Genomic DNA, 17,493 nt, shown 5'->3' with positions numbered 1-17,493 from the left:
AAATCAACATACTTCTCTGATTCCTTTAGCTAAATGGAAAAACACTGGCATTGTTTAAAAATTAGACTATTATCATTTCAGCCTTCTTCTGTAAACTTTTCTTTTGCAAACAGCCATCCCTATTTTTAAAGGAGACTTCAGCCCTACACTAAAAGCAAAAAAGAGGCCTTTCAAAGCCTAGTGAAAGGTCAACGTACTTAAGAGAGGTGATACAGCACCGTAAATATAAAGCTGACCACACGCACTGTGATAAGCAAAATAAACAAAACAATAGAAAGTGCTAGAAGTACTCTGAGCTTCTGGCTTTGAGAAGTAGATGAGGCTAATTTGGAAAGGAAGATAATTCCTAGTAGTATTTTGTTTGTTTAGTCTGCTGGTACAAGGTGGAATCTATCAACCTTGAATGCTCCAATGGCTTTAAATGATACTTATTTTGGAAAGGTCAACTCACCCATTTGCAGAGATATGACTCTACTTTATTTCTTTAAAAATAAGTAATTCCTATAAAAGGCCAAAAAACATAATGACAAAAGCTAAAAGGTACTGAGAACATGCTATATGTGCGTGTCAGACACACGAGGTGTGATCTATAACGCTTCGCCTCCGCCATCACTCATGCAAACATGCAACTCTGACTACAGCTCCCCATTCTCCCAGCTTCATATTAGATGACCCCTACTCTGCCATGATCATTCATTCAACAAATACAAATATTTCACACTTACTGTGTGCCAGGCACTATTCCAGGGGCTGGGACACATTAGTGAACAAAACAGATTCCCTGCCCTTGTGGAGCTGATTTGTATATTACACCTCCTGGTGACCTCCGGTTAGTTGATCCCTCTATTTGCTCCCCATTCAGTAGCTTTTCCTTTCTTTACTTCCATCCTTATCTAGCTTATTGACCATGGCCCATCATTTCAACATCCTAAATTTCCCTGCCCATTTATCTTTCCATCTCACCCATCTAGCAAAAATCCTAGCCATATATTTATGCAAACATTTGCCTTTCCTGTGCCTTCACCCACATACACAAATGCAGCTGAAGGAATCACACAACAGAGCAGATCAGTAGTCCCCTGTAATACACTACTACCAGCCTCAAAAGGATCCTCAACAGCCTGAAATTGTTAATGGTTTTCTCTAGTCAACTCCATACAAGGACTATTTCAGCCACCCTACACAAGGACTATTCTTCAAATCTCCAATGCTGCATTTCTCTTTAAGCTCTGCAAATGATGTTGACTCCAGCTTGACAGAGAAAATAGATGAAAGTTGTACAGATGGGAACTTAATAATACTATAGCAAAAACATATAAACCATCCTACTTTCCTATGGTCCAGTTACAAAGACAAACTGTTCTTCTTACCTAACTTTTCCAAATTTTTTCCAACTTTTCTATCTGGGCTTTCATTCCATTCCATCTCCTTAGACCATTTCAGACCCTTGTGATTACTGCCACTTCTTTCTCTTACACGTCCACTGTCTTAAGGTAGATGTTTAGGTTTTTGATTTGATATCTTTCTTCTTTTTTTAAACTTTCTTCTTTTTTAATGTAGGCATTTATAGCTATAAATTTCCCTCTTACCACTGCTTTAGTTGCATCCCATATTTGGTACGGTGTGTTTTCATTTTCATTCATCTCAAACTACTTTCTAATTTCCCTTGTGATTTCTTCTTCGATCATTGGATTGAGAAGTGTTACTTAATTTTCACATATTTGTGAATTTCTCAAATTTCTTTCTGTTAGTGATTTCTATTTTCACTTCATTGTGATCAGAGAACATACTTTGTATGATTTCAGCCCTTCTTAAATTTACTGAGGCTCATTTTATGGCCTGGCATATGATCTTTCCTGGAGAATATTCCTTGAGCACTTAAGAAGAATGTATATTCTGTTGGTGGTGGAGTGTCCTCTAGGTATGTTAGATATACACAGTTTATAGTCAATACACTAACCTTAAAGAATCTTGACCCCTTGGTTTCTAACAGTCTTCACTTCCACTTAACTATGTCCACATCCTGGAAATTGTTATCATCTAGAACAGGGGTCAGCAAACTATAGCCCTTGAGACAAATCCAGACTACCACCTGTTTTTGAAAATAAAGTTTTACTGGAGCACAGCCAGGCCCATTTGTTTACCTATTGTCTATGACTGCCTTCAAGTTTCAAGGGCAGAGATGAGAAGTACTAACAGAATCCACAAGGCCTGCAAAGCCACAGATATTTACAACCTGGCCATTTACAGGGATTTTGCTGATACCCGATCTAGAACACATACACAGATCCCATATGCAGATTCTTCACTCCTTTCCTTCAAGATCCCTCAGTTCCTTACTCCTGAAAAGGATAACTGCTCTTCTACCTTAACCTTCCACACTTCTTTCTTCCTGATCTTTCATGGCTTTGCATCCTTTTCTGCCAAACTTTCATGGTAAATCCCTTTAAGTACTCTCACCAGGCCCTCAAAGTCTTTGTACTTAGGTCCTTCTACATAGTCATCCTAAAAATTTTATGTTTGACTCTTTCCAACGATGTTTCTTCTTTCCTCCTTCATCTAGGTTGCTCTGTACTGGTGGAGAATTAACACAACCAGGCACACTGATAAAAGTACACATTCACAGTATTCAACTGCAGCTGGATCCTCACTGCTGGCAGGGCACTTTTACCTGTCCCTATTCAGTGACTTTCCTCATTCCACACAATCGCCTCCTATAAGCCCCTAAGCACACGCACCCAGCTACCTCTCCCAGATGGAATCATCTTCGCAGGCGCCCTGGTCGTCCGTGTCCGGCGAGCAGGGAGAGCGGGAGCTGAAGGAGGGCCTCCTCAGGCTAGCGGCCGTGGCTGTGGAAGGCCCGGGCTGCTGTGCCCAGCGGGGACACGGAGCGGCGTCCACGGACGCCGGGGGAACGGACGAGCCCGGCCCGGGAGAGAGCAGCAGAGCGCGGCCGGACTCCGCCGGGCTCGGCTCTGGGCAGGCAGCCGCGGCTCGCCGACACCTCCCCGGACGACGGCGGCCCAGCAGCCGCGCGCTCCCCGCGCGCGCCGCCGCCCCCACGCTCCCCGGCCGCTGCCCCGCCCCCCCCTCCCCCCACCTCGGGCAGTGGACTGCGGACAGGGACAGGGACAGGGACACCCTCCTGGGAGAACTCCTGGGGCCTCGCCCACACCCTGCTTTGGACCTTCGCGGAGCGGCAAGGTGCGCTGACAGGGACGCAGGGTCCCTGCTATGCTCGCTCTCGGGGAACTGCAGCCTCCTCCCTCGGGTTTTACTTGAATGTTAGACCCGAAACCATGCAACGTCTAGAAGAAAACATAGGCAGTATCCTCTTTGACATCAGTCTTCACAGCCTATTTTCAAGTACCACGTCTGACTGGGCAATGGAAACAAAATACAAAATGAACAAATGGGAGTACCTCAAAGTAAAAAAAAATCTGCCCGGCAAAGGAAACCATCCACAAGACCAAAACACAACCTAACAACTGGGAGAAGATACTTGCAAACCATATATCGGATAAGGGGTTAATATCCAAAATACAGAAAGAACTCATACATCTCAACAACAACAAAAAATCGACAACCCAATTAAAAAGACGGGCAAAAGATCTGAGCAGTGATTTCTCCAGAGAAGGTATACGGATGGCCAACAGGCATATGGAAAGGTGCTCAACATCATTAGCGATCAGAGAAATGCAAATCAAACCTACAAGGAGATGTCACCTTCCTCTGGTCAGAATGGCTCTAATTAGCAAGGCAAGAGACAAGTGTTGGAGAAGATGTGGAGAGAAGGGAACTCTCCTGCACTGCTGATGGGAGGGCAGACTGGTGCAGCCACTATGGAAAGCAGTATGGAGTAGCCTCAGAAAACTACGAATACATCTACCATATATATGATCCAGCTAGCCCACTGCTGGCTATTCATCCAAAGAACTTGAAAACACCAATGCAGAAAGACACATGCACCCCTAGGTTCACTGCAGCATTATTCACAACAGCCAAAACTTGGAAGCAACCTAGGTGCCCATCAAGGGAAGAATGGATAAAGAAGATGTGGTATGTATACACAATGAAATACTACTCAGCCCTAAGAAATGATGAGATCCGGCCATTTGTGACAACGTGGATGGACCTTGAGGGTATTACGTGAAGTGAAATAAATCAGAGGGAGAAAGTCAAACACCGTGTGATCTCACTCATAAGTAGAAGTTAAAAACAATGACAAACACACACAGAGCAATGGAGATTGGATTGGTGGTTACCAGAGGGGAAGGGGGGAGGGCAGAGAGCAAAAGGGGCGATGAGGCTCACATGTGAGGTGACGGAGTATAATTAGTTTTCGGGTAGTCAGAAGGTTGCGTGTTCAAATCACGTCGGGGTCAAGGTTGTGACTTTTCTTTAGCAACCGATGTAAATTTTGTCTGGCACCTCCCAACGTCGGACTCTCTCTTACCTTTTCTTTACTCCCAAGGGAGTTCTTGTGAACAACTCAGCGATGGACAGTCACCTAAGCTGGACGGTAAGGATGACCTAGAAGGGAAGAAAAACCCACATGAGCTGAAATTTAGGTTGTTATATTTATTTCCTTATCTGTGCTGTTCTTCAGATATGACATTAAAACAGGGCATGAGGAGACTTTGTTAATGAATTTACCCTGGTGTGAAAGTGGTTTTATTGGGTCCCCAAATGGATATGGCATGGTTTCCCTGAGTGGATATTTGTGTCACCTTGATGAAGAAGTTAGTTTCCCAATTCTCTTCTCCTCCTCCCACCCCTCACACACACACAAATACACACACACACATTTTTCATACTTTGAGTTTCCTTTGTCAAAAGCCGCTGAACACTGTGGTTAAAGGGAAAATACCGTGAAGCTGATGAACAATTTATGTTGAGGGTGCGGTCCTTGAACTCTCTGAGAGTGGAAAATTATCCTGACATTTACCTCCTTTTTACTTAGGATTCATCTAATTGCGTCTCTCCAATAGGACTATGAAACAATCAAGTTCCAGATACAAACCAGTTGTCGTAACCTGAGAACGAGGAAAAACCCAAGTTTGCAGAAATGGAGATCTTTGTGGCTTTGTCAGGATTAAGCTTTCACTGCGTCAGCCTCACTCCCCATTCAGTTTAAAACCTGTCCTTTGCTGAGCTTAGAGAAATAATATAAAGGCTCTTCTAGGTACGGTTTTTAAAAGGCACAATTGATGAAATCTTCAAATTGACAGCATAGCACTTGCTTTGAGGTCCAAGTGATTTGAACACCCAACCTTCGGGTCCAAAGTCAGATGTGCTAACACTGTGCCAGGAAGTCACAGACACCAACCCTTTTCATATATTTAACGTATGCTAATTTCTCAGTTGCAAAGTTCGGTATTTACTATCTATGTGTCCAGACAGTTTGGGATTCCTTCTAGGCTCCTTGTCCTTTCATCAGGAGGATGTAAAAAAGCAAGATGAAAAGGTGGGAAAAGTAGAGAAAAACTTAGAGCAGACTTGTGGATGGGGGCTCAGGGAATACTTGCCTTTAGCAACCGCAAACAACCAGCTCTCCCTGGGGCTTTTGAGGCTCTGGCTACGCTCTGAGCTGGTCCCGCCCTTTTTCCAGGACTTCTGGTTCCAGCTGCCATTGAGCTATACTCAGAAGGAATGTGAGGTGGGATGGGGAGAGTTCCCTTTGGCAAGGGAGCGTCCTAAGGACCAGCAGGCGCCTGGGGGAATTTCTACCCACGGGGGAAATGGGAGAGGAGCCAATGGAAGCAAACGCTTGGAGTCATTTGTCTTCCCGGGAGCGGGTGTTTGGGAGCAGCCTGGGTTCTCAGCTGGAGCCCTGTCCTATTTGGGGGACACAAAGTGGCCTGGGGACCCAACCTGTCCACTCCCTCCCTTCCTACCTTCACGTTCCTGAGAATGGCCTGCAGGACTGACTCCCCATGTCATCTGCCCAGGGACGGTCATGCTTGACCCTCCCTCCCTCCCTCCCATCCCTACGTTCAGATGCCTGGAATTTAGCTGGAGCTCTGAGTGTCCCGGGTCTTCTGTAAAGAGAAACGTGGGCGCTGCTGTGGGAATGGGCTCTCTGTGTGGTGGCTTCGCTTCTGAAGGTTTTCTTCTCTTTAGAGTGACCTTAAGAACAGTTTTCCTAATTTGTTTCCCAAACATTTCCATAATCCTAATAAGTCTCACATACACATACACAGACACACACACACACACACACACCATGTTCTAGGATGTCCAAGCACTGTTTTAGTTGCTGGCGACAGGTCAGAGAACAAACGAGATCCAGCTTTCAGGGAGGCATCAGTCTCAGAATGTACCTGAAGATATTTGACACCTGACAGGCACAACACATAGGGAAGGCTGAGGAGACGATGATGTCTGGATAGGGCTTCTCTTCCTTCTAGCCCTTCATACAAGAGTGTACTAGAGTCGCACCTATGAAGATGACTTTGGTTTTTCTCTATTTTATTTTATTTTAGCATGTGTGTGAGTGAGGAAGATTGGCCCTGAGCTAAGATCTGTTGCCAATCTTCCTCTTTTTTTTTTTCTCCCCAAAGCCCCAGTACATAGTTGTATATCCTACTTGTAAGTTAGTCTAGTTTTTCTACGTAGGACGCTGCCACAGCATGGCTTGACAGGTGGTGGGCAGGTCCACGCCCAGGATCTGAACAGGCGAAGCCCAGGCCACCGAAGCAGAGTGCTCGAACTTAACCACTATGTCACTGGCCGGCCCCTCTCTCTATTTTAAAAAGAGGATGATTGCTACTTTCTTTTCCTCTTAAAGAGTAAAATATGATTTTTTTAAATACAGGAAATTTGGAGGAGAAAGTTAAAATTACCCATAATCAAACATCTCAGAGAAATCAAGGCTGTTGTGGTGATGTGCAGCTTCCCTCGTATTTTTCTATATCTGTATATCCTGAAACATTGCTTTCTTATAAAAAATTTTTTTGTACAACAATTTCCCCAGTAGTACTATACTGACAGGTATTACCTATACATTTAATGTGTATTTTCAAAACAGCTTTATGAAAGGAAGGAGGGAGGGAGGCAAGGAGGGAGGAAAGAAACTCAAGAGAGAAAGAAAAAGGTTGCCAACTGGCTACCCCAGTGGAGAGCCCAGTACACTTCCCATCGCAAAATCCTGTACAGCCGGATAGCCAGGAACCGCAACCCGTGTTGCCTTCCCAGGGTTCTTGGCTTACATTGAATATGGTCCATTCATTCCACATTTCTGGGTGCAGGACATTGAATTGGTTTCTTTTCCAGAAAATCTGAAAGATTCCTCATTAGTCATTCGGGTATTAGATCATTTGAAAAATGGAAATTTCCAAAACAATTAAGTCACACAACTTTTTTTTTTTTACCCCCAAGAAAAGAGATTTCTGGTGTGAAGCATGTAGAAGCTTCTCTCATTAAAACCCCTGGAAAGAGGCGGCTGGGACTTATCGGGGAGTCCATAAGCTGTGCTGGTTGTGGCTCCTCCCCCTAGTGAAATCCAGTTCTTCTTCCTCTTCTGCTTCGAGCCAAAAGCCCTGCACATTGTAGGGACTGAGAAGACATTGAAGCTACTTAGAGAGGAAGGAAAGCAACTCAACTCTAGCCAAGAAGAATGTGAAATTGCCCATGGCTGCAAGGGCTTCTAGGAGCGACCAACTGGTTTCCTGGGCCCTTGGTTACCCACTAGCCTCGGAATCGTCAGGCTGAGAGCAGGTTCCAAGGTGTCCTTTAGGCTCTGCTAGTTTCAGCTCTGCAAAGGTGGAGCGTCTGCAGCATTTTCTCCAACCCAGTGGGGCACAATTTGGGACACACTGCTGCTTCCTACATCAGGGCCACGGGCCACCTGATCCTCAGTTCTTGCCTCTGCAGAACCGAGATGCAGAAATCTTTGGTTTCTGGGACTGAGACACGGGTCCTTGATCCTCTTTAGCTACGTAAGGGGCTCCTGGATCCTCTGGAACTGTCCAGCAACTGACGGACAAGAAATGAAACTAGGGGTGGGATTCAGGGTTCTGGCCCAGAGTCTCCTGTTCTTCCACTTGAGATGGGACTGAGTGAGCATGCCAACCCACTAGGATGAGCCTTGGGAGCAAAATTTAAGGGGGTGTCTAAAACCTCAGTAATCAACATCAATAATATTTTAGTTGTGATGAAATACACGCAACATAAAATTTTCCACTGGGACCATTTTTAGGTGTACGGTTCAGTGGCATTAAGTACATTCATACTGTCATGCAACCACCACTACCACCTATCCACACAACTCTTTGCATTTTGCAAAACTGAAACGAACTCCCCATTCCCCTCTGCCCTAGCCCCTGGCAACCACGCTTCTACTTTCTGTCTCTGTTTGGCTGCTCTAGGTGCTACTTTAGATACATGCTCACAAATGTCCTGAGAAGGCCCTAGAATTTCGTCTTTGGCTGATCTCCAGGCTCAGTGCAAGTGAAGCGAAGTGAAGGAAGTGGAGGCAGAATTATAAATGAACGGAGTATTGAATGAAGACCCAGGCATAGAGCTAACCTGCAAAGAATGAGAGTTTCTCTCTCTCTCTTTTTGCCTCCTGACGTTCAAGAAATCTCTGTCAAAACACTAGCTGAATGCAAGCTAAAGGAACAGAGACTTCAGAGACCACCCAGGACAAAGAATACAGACTTCACAAAAATAGTTTAGAAAAGACACTAAACAATCAGCTGCAGCCTACAGCAAGCAAGAGAAAAACCCTGAATGGGGGATGAATCAGATTTTCAGGGTTACCACATTCTACTATTAAAAAAATTCATTTTCAGCAAAATGCTGTGAAGCATGCAAAGAAATAAGAAAGATGATCCATTCATATAAATCAACAGAAATTCTTGATGAGCCTGAGTGTAGAAGCTTTATTTTACTCTATAATTATAGGGATATACTGGAGCCAGAATTTCTAACTGTTTAATTTTTAAAATTGTAATTCAGGGGATGGCCTGGTGGCTTAGCGATTAAGTTCACATTGCTTTGCTTCAGCGGCCTGGGGTTTGCTGGTTCGGATCCCGGGCGCAGACATTGGCATCGCCCATCAGGTCATACTGTGGCAATGTCCCATATACAAAATAGAGGAAGATTGGCACAGATGTTAGCTCAGGGACACTCTTCCTCAAGCAAAAAAAGGAAGATTGGCAACAGATGTTAGCTCTGGGCCAATCTTCCTCACCAAAAAAATAAATAAAATAAAGCTGTAATTCAAGCCTAGAGAAAAATTGTAATAGTAAATGAATTCCCATATTCTCCCCATCTAGACTTACTAGTTTTTAACATTTTGTTGTATTTGCTTTGTAGGTATATAAATTCATACACATATACACACATATACATATATTTATATGCAAACATATATACATATTATTTGTATTATTGTCATTGTTGTGAATCATTTGAGAGTAAGTTGCAGACCTCATGACACTTAAGCCCTAGACGTTTTAGCATGTATCATGATAAATTTTAGCATGTATTATGCTAAAGAACAGAGGCATTCTCTTATATAATCACAGCACAATGATCAAATCTTGGAAATGTAACATTAATACAACAACAATATCTAATATATACAACATACTTAGATTTTAAAAATTGGCCGAATAATGTCTTATACAGATTTTTTCCCTAATTCAGCATCCAATCCAGGATTATGCATTGCATTTAGTTTTCATGTCTCTTTAGTTTCCTTTAACCTGGTATATTTTCAGCCTGCCCATGTTTTTTACTACATTGATGTTTTTGAAGAATATAGGCTCACTGTTTTTTAGAATGATCCTCAATTGGGGTTTATCTGATTGTTTCTTCACGATAAGATTTAGGTTACACAGGATTTTTTTTGCTAGCGAAAATGCACAGGATAATGTATCCTTCTCAGGAGGAAATTCTAAAGCAGTGGCTGACATTCCCCAATATGCTGAAAAAGACGTTAAGGGGTTTGTACACCTGGAGGAAAAAAGGGAAGCACTTACTCCCTCAAGATAGTAACAACTACTAATAGCCAATATTTATTGAGTTCTTCTTCTCTCATTTAGTCTTCACAATAACCCATGAGGTAGGTACAATTATTATGCCTATTTTGCACATAACAAAACTGTAACTCAGGTTAAATCACTCTTTCAATGGCACATGCCAGTGGGCTTTGGAATTGGGATTTGAATCCTGGAATCTGGCTTAGCAACAAAGCACTTAACCATTATCTCTGAAAGATTACTAGCACTTCGCTAAGAAGGCAGAAGAGGTGTGGTAAATAATGTCACAGAAATCCTTGCCTTGGTTGGGACCCAGCTGGAGGAAAGAAACAATCAACTGGAAGAAAGTTTGAACACACTAAACAAAAAGAGTGAATGGGGGAGCTGCTGACAAAAATCACCTCACTGAGGAGAAGCAGCACAGGCTCAAACTCAGCCTTCAGAGCACAGTATATGTCCTTCACTCAGCGAAGCTGATGCATGGGTTTGGAGCTTCAACAAAATTAGAGGTTGACAGGCAGGGGAGAAAGAATCCTTCACCTACAACTACTCAAGGCCATGCATCATTCCTAACCTGCTCGGGAAGCTAAAAGACTCTACAGTGAATGCAAACAAATACCATGACCTCCACTCACTTTAAGAGAAGAATTCCCTCACTATATAAATAGTGCTTAGATAAACAAGATGAGTCAAAGAGAACGCACCAAAGCAAGCATTTTATATAAAGAGTGGGCCCTGAAAGATCTGTTTATCTTCAAAGATGATTAAATTGAGTTCTATTTATGGTTGACCAGAGGTTTGGACCAACCCTCCCATGGAGTACAAGCTAAATAAAATAAAACAGATGGTTGAAGCCATCAGAGAGCTACCCAGGCAATGAAAATTTGCAGAGACAAGATCTAGAGGAGACAAAGGAGGTTGAGCTCAACATTTGGGGCCACATTTCTCTTTAAGAGGATTGCTAATTACAAAACCTAAAGTGGTAGCTAAGAGGCTGAGACACTGAAAAGAGCTTTCAGCAACGTCTCAGGGCTGGAGGGGCAAAAATCAGAGTCCAGGGCTCACCGTGGAGGATGAGACCTGGTGAACAGTGCAGGCTTTTCACTCGGACCACTGAGGGGCTGGAGCGTAAACAGGGTGAACAAGACATAGACCAGACCTCTCCAGGACGGAAGTCCAGCTCAAACCTTGATTGTCTATTTCTCATTACGTCATTTTTACCATTTCATTTTTAACTTCTAATTTATTGATTATCACTGAATTTGGTGTTGTCAGTGATATTCTAATTTTTCCACATATTTCATGATTTCTCATATATACTTTCACTTACTATTTGCTTTTTAAAAGTTTCCAAAATTTATCTAATTTATTTTGAATATTTTTATTTGCTCTTAAGTTTACTTTTGAATTGATTATATTTGCATTGTTTTCTTTCTCCTAGATTCTTTAACATTTTTGTTTTGTTTTCCTGAAATCTGAAATATTCAAACAGTTTATCTTTTCACTTTCTTTTCTAATAATGAAAATATTTAAATGATATTATTTTTCCCCTGAATATTTGTTTGGCTTTCTTTCATGAGTCTCGACATGGTAGACTCATATTTTAAAATGATTCAATAGAAATATAATAAGATTTTATTCATTTTTATGAGCAAAATGACCAAAAATAAGTATGAATCTAGAATATGTGAACACTAAAACTTATTTTAAAAACATAAGTGATGCTACACCTTAAATATTAACAGTCAAGTTTACCTTGAAAACTTATTTTAAAATTATAATTTACTTGGCCTGATAAAAATGCAAATAAATGGAAAGAAGGAAATTTTATAGGTCAATTTTGTGATTATAAGGCAATAAAATTTATAATTAATACTGAGTCAACTTATATACACAAAAAATGAAACCTCAAATACTGAGAAATTTAAAATTAACTTTTTAATAGTAATTGAGAAATTATGAATAAAAAAGACTCAGGAGTCTGTTTTGTCGTGAAAGAAAGACTCATAGCAGCAATAGTGTAGCAGAACAAACTGTTCCCTAATAAAGGATATGTGGAAAAGTTAAGGATAATGATGATAAATGTAAATAATAGACGTGATTTATTGAGTGACTCTCAGAGGTCAGGATACTTTTTTATTTATTAACTAAAACATATATACAAACACTCCCCTCTGGATATAAATGCACTTTTTAACGTATGCAGTTACTCATTCTGGAGTTTGAAACAAGTTGAACAGTGGAATTTGTTAGGAAAGAAGAATTTCTGTGCTGGATGTGAAGACGCTCCCATTGATCAGCTCACCTGCCCTTTCCGACTTTGGACCTTCCATCTTTGAGTTTGTGCTTCCTTGCTTTGGTTTAATAGATGCAAAACATTCAGGGAGAGGAAATAAAAGAGCACAGGGTCACTTTTCCATTTGGAGAGAAGCTGATGCAGAGAATCAGATAGGGCAGAACTGCTAATGATTTTTACAGAACCTCTTTGTGGAGATGAGGGGGAGGTTATCATTGAAGTGTACTCTGCCCCTTACATCCTTACATAGCGTGTATCCTCCTGGATGAGCTCCTTGGAGAATAGGGGAACACATCTGAAGGCATCGCTTTTACATTGATGGATCCTCTGCAGCTCATAGTGTAACCAAACTCACTGGGCTCACCTCTTGGCGAGTGTGGAGCTAAAAACACTACCAAGGATGAAGTGGGTAGAGAAAAAGGTTTATTGCTTGCTCAAGCAATGGGGAACACTGGGGATAGCTCTCCAAACAGTGTCTCTCCGAGCTTAGTGCTGGTGGAGACTTTGTACATCAGAGTGCACAAGATATGTTACAACTGTGTAACAACTGGGCTCAATCAGGGCACAAGTACAGATGATTACATAATGAGTTCAAGGCACCATTTACATAACAAAGTCAGGGTACCATGACATAGCAAGTTCAATGGAACATGCCATTACGTACTGAATTCAAGGAACATGTCATTACATAATGGGTCCATGGTAACTTTTGGTCACTTAGAGCTGGAGTAATTTGTAGGAGTCTTGCAGCAATTGTGTAAGTTTCATTGTAGGATGGCAATGTCTGCAAAAAGGGGGACATCAACCTCTGAAAAACTGCTCATTTATTTTTCTCCTTGTCTGGAAAACATTTGACAGACCATGTTAATTATGGATCAAATTCTCAGTAACCCTTTCCTTGCCTGGTTTCTGGTCACAATAGGAGGCATAGAAAGGTCTTGGGAGTCCAGACAGTGGGACTGAATTGGAAATGGTTTGGGGCTAGAAGTCATAGGGCCCATCTGTTCCTGAAACATTAAAAGATCCAATTCACCTGGTCTTCCCCTAAGATACCTACTTTATGCTTTCTGATTATCTATATAAATAGCTTTGAAAATAGTCCTGCTTACTTGCTGGTTCCTCTGGAAATCTTAAAGGAGCTCTATACCTGGAGCAATCTGAGCTCAGGAGAGTTCCCACTCGCACTCCTGTAATTTTATCAGGTTCCCTGGCTAGGACTTCAGGATCCCTTAAGACCCCTCACTGGGTTAATTGGAACGAATTCTGGACATTTCAAGGATTGAGGCAAACAAACTCCTTCCCAGAGCAGCATGGTGTTTGCCCTATGAATGAAACTCCTGGGGAAAGAGAGAAAAACGTAGTCCCATAACCCTAGCTGGAGAGGAAAATGAGAGAATCACTAAGATGCTCCAGAACATTCTTTCCTGTGCTCTAGGCTCTTGTTGCCTCTAAGTCTGTTTTTCAGGTACTTACCTTATTTATTCTGTATGCATAGTATGGTCTTAGTTTAGTCAGCTTGGATCTGAAGGTTCAAAATTATTTCCTTACCTTGGGCAGCAAAGTGGAATCATGGCCCTTAAAACGTGGACCTGAGTCGCTGGATACTGTCCTTCATCAGCTCTGAGATCCAGGCTTCAACACAGAAAAGCACAGAACTACAGAAAAAGAAGAGGTATTAGAGAGGATTTATTTTAGAATTTTTCATTTTACAGTTCCCCAAATAAGTATAAACAACATGAAGCATTCTGTAGATTCTAAGGCACTGCGGAGTGACAAGATGCACCATTGTTTTCTGTGTCACCAATAAAGAAAAAACACTGCCAACTGAATTATGACATAATACTTTCTTATTGTTTTGACCTTTTATTTCACATTATTAATAGATCCCTTTTAGACTTATTTAGACCTACTTTTAATCATACATTTTAAAATGAGATATGACTCTCGTACTCATGTAAAAAGGAAAATAAAATGGTTAAGGCATTGCTAAACTTTTCGTGTTCAGAATCCTATTCTTTTTGTGGTGAGGAAGATTGACCCTGAGCTAACATCTGCTGTCAATCTTCCTGCTTTTGCTTGAGGAAGATTGCCCCTGAGCTGATATCTGTGCCAATCTTCTTCCATTTTGTGTATGGGATGCTGCCACAGCATGGCTTGATGAGTGGTGTGTAGGTCTACGCCCAGGATCTGAACCCGTGAACCCTGGGCAGCTGAAGAAGAGTGTGTGAACTTAACCACCAGGCCAGCCCCCAGAATCCTATTCTTCTGAATCATTTTTCCATTCAGTATGGTCTGTGCCTATGTTTTTCCACCCAGTATTGTTTTCCTTGCCGCCAAGAGTATTAGTACCACAGCAACTCTTAAGTATGCTCCACTATTGTGTCTGAGATTGTTACTGAGCAAGAGCTTGTTGCCTGATGTGCATAGAAGCCAATACAATGGCACTGGCTTTTGAGAGAAGAAAGAGCTTTATTGCAACGTCAACCAGCAAGGAGATAGGAGGCAAGGCTCAAATCTGTCTCCCTGAGCTGAAGCTGGGACAGACTTTTAAGGAGTTGGGAATAGGAGTAATTATGCATAACACTAGCTTGTTGGAATCTGATTGGAGTGTGGGAGTGTAACACTCTTATAAGTCCAGTGTGCTACAAATCAAGGGGCCCTTCGCTTCTTATTAGGTTCCCCTCACCACTTTCTTCTCACACTGAGTTCCATAGTCAGGGAACTTTTGGTTCCCTGTGGCTTGAGGTCATCTGAGGGCAAGGTTTCCATCTTCTGAGCACATTCCAGCTGCATGTTTTGCAGTTCTTGGTCATTGCCCCTGCAAGATGACCTTGACATTTCGTTATTGATACAATAGGGCCAGTACAAACTGGTTTACGATGGTTCCAGGATTTTCTTCCAAGCTGTTGAAACCTATCCTATGTGCCTGTGTATTGGCATGAGCATGACTACTCACCACTAGCACCTGTTCAACAGCAATTATAAGGTACTTCTGGATTTCAGATACGAAAATATAAAAATATTGCACCTATTAAAATCAGTGAAAACAGAAGGATTCACAGTATAGTCTTCTTTTCACAATAATACAATCACTCCTGAATCATTTCTGAGTAGCTGGTAAATTGTGTGTTCCTTGCCTGTGGTGTTTAGATTCAAGCTGAGAAGTGCCATAATCGTAGTCTCTTGACTAGCTTTGTGAGTCTTGTATGGACAGTAGTAGTATTGTGGGTATCTGCACAGCACACAACAGAAAGATGTCTTGTTAATTTAATCATACTTGTTAGAATTTTGCACTTCAGCTGGTATTTATATTTTACAGTTTTAACTTTAACTTATAGGACCTAAAGTTGGCTGCTGTGTTTTTGTTGGGGAAGATGTTGATGCTGTTGTTGGGAAAAATGAATTATTTAAAACAAAACAAAATAAAATAAACATACATGCATTTGAAAAGTATTACTCTCTTCGGTGGCCCAGTGTTCGCCACTTTGGGTCCCGGGTGTGGACATGGCACTGCTTGGCAAGCCACGCTGTGGTGGGTGTACCACATATAAAATAGAGGAAGATGGGCACGGATGTTAACTCAGGGCCAGTCTTCCTTAGCAAAAAAGAGGAGGATTAGTGGCAGATGTTAGCTTGGGGCTAATCTTCCTCAAAAATAAATAAATAAATAAATAAAATTTAAAAAAAAGAAAAAGAAAATTATTACCCTATAAGTGCTCCGAAAGCATCTTGATGCTGACTCCATCAGGATGGGCTAAGTTATGCTATAGAATTGAACAACCTGTAAAATCTCAGAGATAACAACCAAGGTGTCTTTCTCACTCATTCTACATATCCATATCTTCACTCCAGAATGCAGGCTGATGGAATAGTCTTATATGAGATATTCTAAGTCTCACGGCAGAGGGAAAGGAAATGGTAGATGAGAAGCTGACTCTTAAACAGGACAAAAATGCACATCTTTCTCAAAGAGGAGATTATTGCAAGTCACAGGTCCAAACCTGAGTTCTACTGGGCAGGCAAGTATGATCCTCCTGCAAGTAGGGGCAGCAAAGATTTTGAACAATAATGTAACTACCATGGGTGCATAGTTAACATATACCTATGGAGGGACAACCTTGAAGTAATCTGTGCTTCCTTCCATACTATGCCTTCAGAATTGAGTACAGGGAAGTTTTATTAGTCAGGATTCTCCAGAGAAATAGAACCAATAGGATATTCATAGATAGATAAAAACAGATTTACTATGAGGGATTGGCTCATGCAATTGTGGAGCTGAGAAGTCCCATGACCTGCCACCTCCAAGCTGGAGGCCCAGGGAAGCCAGTGGCATAGTTCTAGTCCAAGCCTGAAGGCATGAGAACAAGGGGAGTCAATGGTGTGAGTCCTGGTCCAAGTCAGACGCCCCGAGATAAGAGTGCCAATGTCTGTGGGCAGAAGACAGATGTCTTAGCTCAAGCAGAAAGAGTAAATATACCCTTCCTCCACCCTTTTAGTCTATTCAGGCCCTCAATGGATTGGATGATGCCCACCAGCATTGGCGAGGGCAATCTTTACCACTCTACCGATTCAAATGCTAATGTCTTCCAGAAACACTGTCACGGACACACCCAGAAATGTTTTACCAACTATCTGGACATCCCTTAGCCCAGTCAAGTAAACACATAAAATTAACCTTCACAGAAGTTGGATATATTCCCATCTGAAAATCTCTCATTTTTCTGTGAAATAGATGGTGGTGAATTCATTGACTAAGAAAGAGGGGTTTGGTGATGAGGTAGAGAGCTGAGGAGAGCAGTATCTGGAAAGGCTCTGGAGTCAGAAAAAAGGACAACCACAGAGAAAATGAGATAACCATAGACAAATAAAGGACTGCTAAATGATGCTAGGACCTAGCTGAGGTTGAGAATAGTAAGTGTGGAATGGTAGCTTCCCGACACTCAACTTTGTCGGGCTCTTTGCTTAGCACTTGGCACAGTGCTGCACAAAACATGCATGGTCTTTGATCTCATGGAACTTACAGTCAAGTGGGGAAGATGTCCATTAAATAGCAGCACAAATTAATGTATAGTTACAAATTGTGGCAAGTCTATGTGATGCCAGCCCTGATATCAGTTCCCCTACATTAAACCCAGCATGCATGGGGTTAAAACCAAATCTCTCTTTCCCTGCTTTCTCCCTGGCTCCCAGAATTCCCTATCCGCTGTG

The 17,493-nt window shown here is 42.0% G+C and overlaps 1 protein-coding gene across 1 annotated transcript in view; it reads right to left on the bottom strand.

Moving 5' to 3' along the window:
* Positions 1 to 15,123, bottom strand: part of LOC123276154 (uncharacterized) — an 87,033-nt gene extending 71,910 nt beyond the window's left edge. The window contains exons 1-3 of the mRNA XM_070495120.1: positions 14,972 to 15,123; positions 13,834 to 13,917; positions 2,747 to 3,262 (exon numbers count right to left, since the gene is read on the bottom strand). Of these exons, the coding sequence (XP_070351221.1) occupies positions 2,747 to 3,262; positions 13,834 to 13,917; positions 14,972 to 15,123 (752 nt within the window). The remainder of the gene's footprint in view (positions 1 to 2,746; positions 3,263 to 13,833; positions 13,918 to 14,971) is intronic.
* Positions 15,124 to 17,493: the final 2,370 nt, after the last annotated feature.

The sequence above is a fragment of the Equus asinus genome, chromosome 22, assembly GCF_041296235.1.
Source record: "Equus asinus isolate D_3611 breed Donkey chromosome 22, EquAss-T2T_v2, whole genome shotgun sequence".
In the NCBI taxonomy this organism is placed as follows: domain Eukaryota; kingdom Metazoa; phylum Chordata; class Mammalia; order Perissodactyla; family Equidae; genus Equus; species Equus asinus.
This window is presented reverse-complemented; position numbering and strand designations above follow the sequence as displayed.